This window comes from Egretta garzetta, unplaced genomic scaffold (assembly GCF_000687185.1).
Source record: "Egretta garzetta isolate BGI_Z169 unplaced genomic scaffold, ASM68718v1 scaffold51, whole genome shotgun sequence".
NCBI lineage: Eukaryota > Metazoa > Chordata > Aves > Pelecaniformes > Ardeidae > Egretta > Egretta garzetta.
Genome location: NW_009258549.1, coordinates 1,978,546 through 1,979,198, shown reverse-complemented (window position 1 = coordinate 1,979,198; position 653 = coordinate 1,978,546). Strand labels below are relative to the sequence as shown.

The 653-nt window shown below is 53.8% G+C and overlaps 1 protein-coding gene across 2 annotated transcripts in view; it reads left to right on the top strand.

Moving 5' to 3' along the window:
• The window catches only part of PVALB (parvalbumin), an 11,152-nt gene that overhangs the window by 742 nt on the left and 9,757 nt on the right, over positions 1-653 (top strand). The window contains exon 2 of one of the 2 annotated variants that reach the window (XM_035903276.1): positions 1-66. In XM_035903276.1, coding sequence (XP_035759169.1) covers positions 6-66 — 61 coding nt within the window. In that variant the 5' untranslated portion in view covers positions 1-5. Of the gene's footprint in view, positions 67-581; positions 651-653 lie in introns of those variants that run through there. The other variant, XM_035903275.1, reaches the window with a different exon arrangement.

Below are 653 nucleotides of genomic sequence, written 5' to 3'. Positions count from 1 at the left end.
GCAGGATGGCTATGACCGATGTGCTCAGCGCTGAGGATATCAAGAAGGCTGTGGGAGCCTTTTCAGGAGAGAGCTTCCCCCCACCCCCCCTCCTCTTTTCCCCCCCTTTCGTCTCTTCAGCTTAGGATAGCCGTGCATTTATTTAAGATCGAGGAAGATTAGAGGCTCCGGCTAGGCAAAAATACCAAGTGAGGATGTGTTTTCAGAAGTGCAGTGGGAGCCTGCCGGGTTTATCAAGTGCGGGGCTGCATCCTCAGCGAAGTTGCCCTGCACATTACAGAGGTGGAATATTTCTTTTAAAGGAAGGCAAGCAGTAACTGCGGACAGACTTTGCTTCTACCGAGAGGATACTTTCAAAGGGAACAAAACCCTTGGCAACCCAGGGGGGCGTCCGTCTGGACGTGGGATAGGGAAGTCAGCCGTGCATGTCGGCAGTTTCCCACTCCCCGCCCCGAAATTCGGTTTCAGGGATTGCAGAACGGCCGTTTCTCGTTTCGAGGAGGTTTTCTTATTCAAGGCTCTTTTCTTATTTCCTAATGCGGAATCCCCGGGTGGGCTTTGCTTTTCGGGATGGAGCAGAAGGCAACGGCAGAGCAAGCGGATGCACTGCTCGACTGCAGCGGCTTTCTGCAGGACGAATGGCTGCAGCGGTC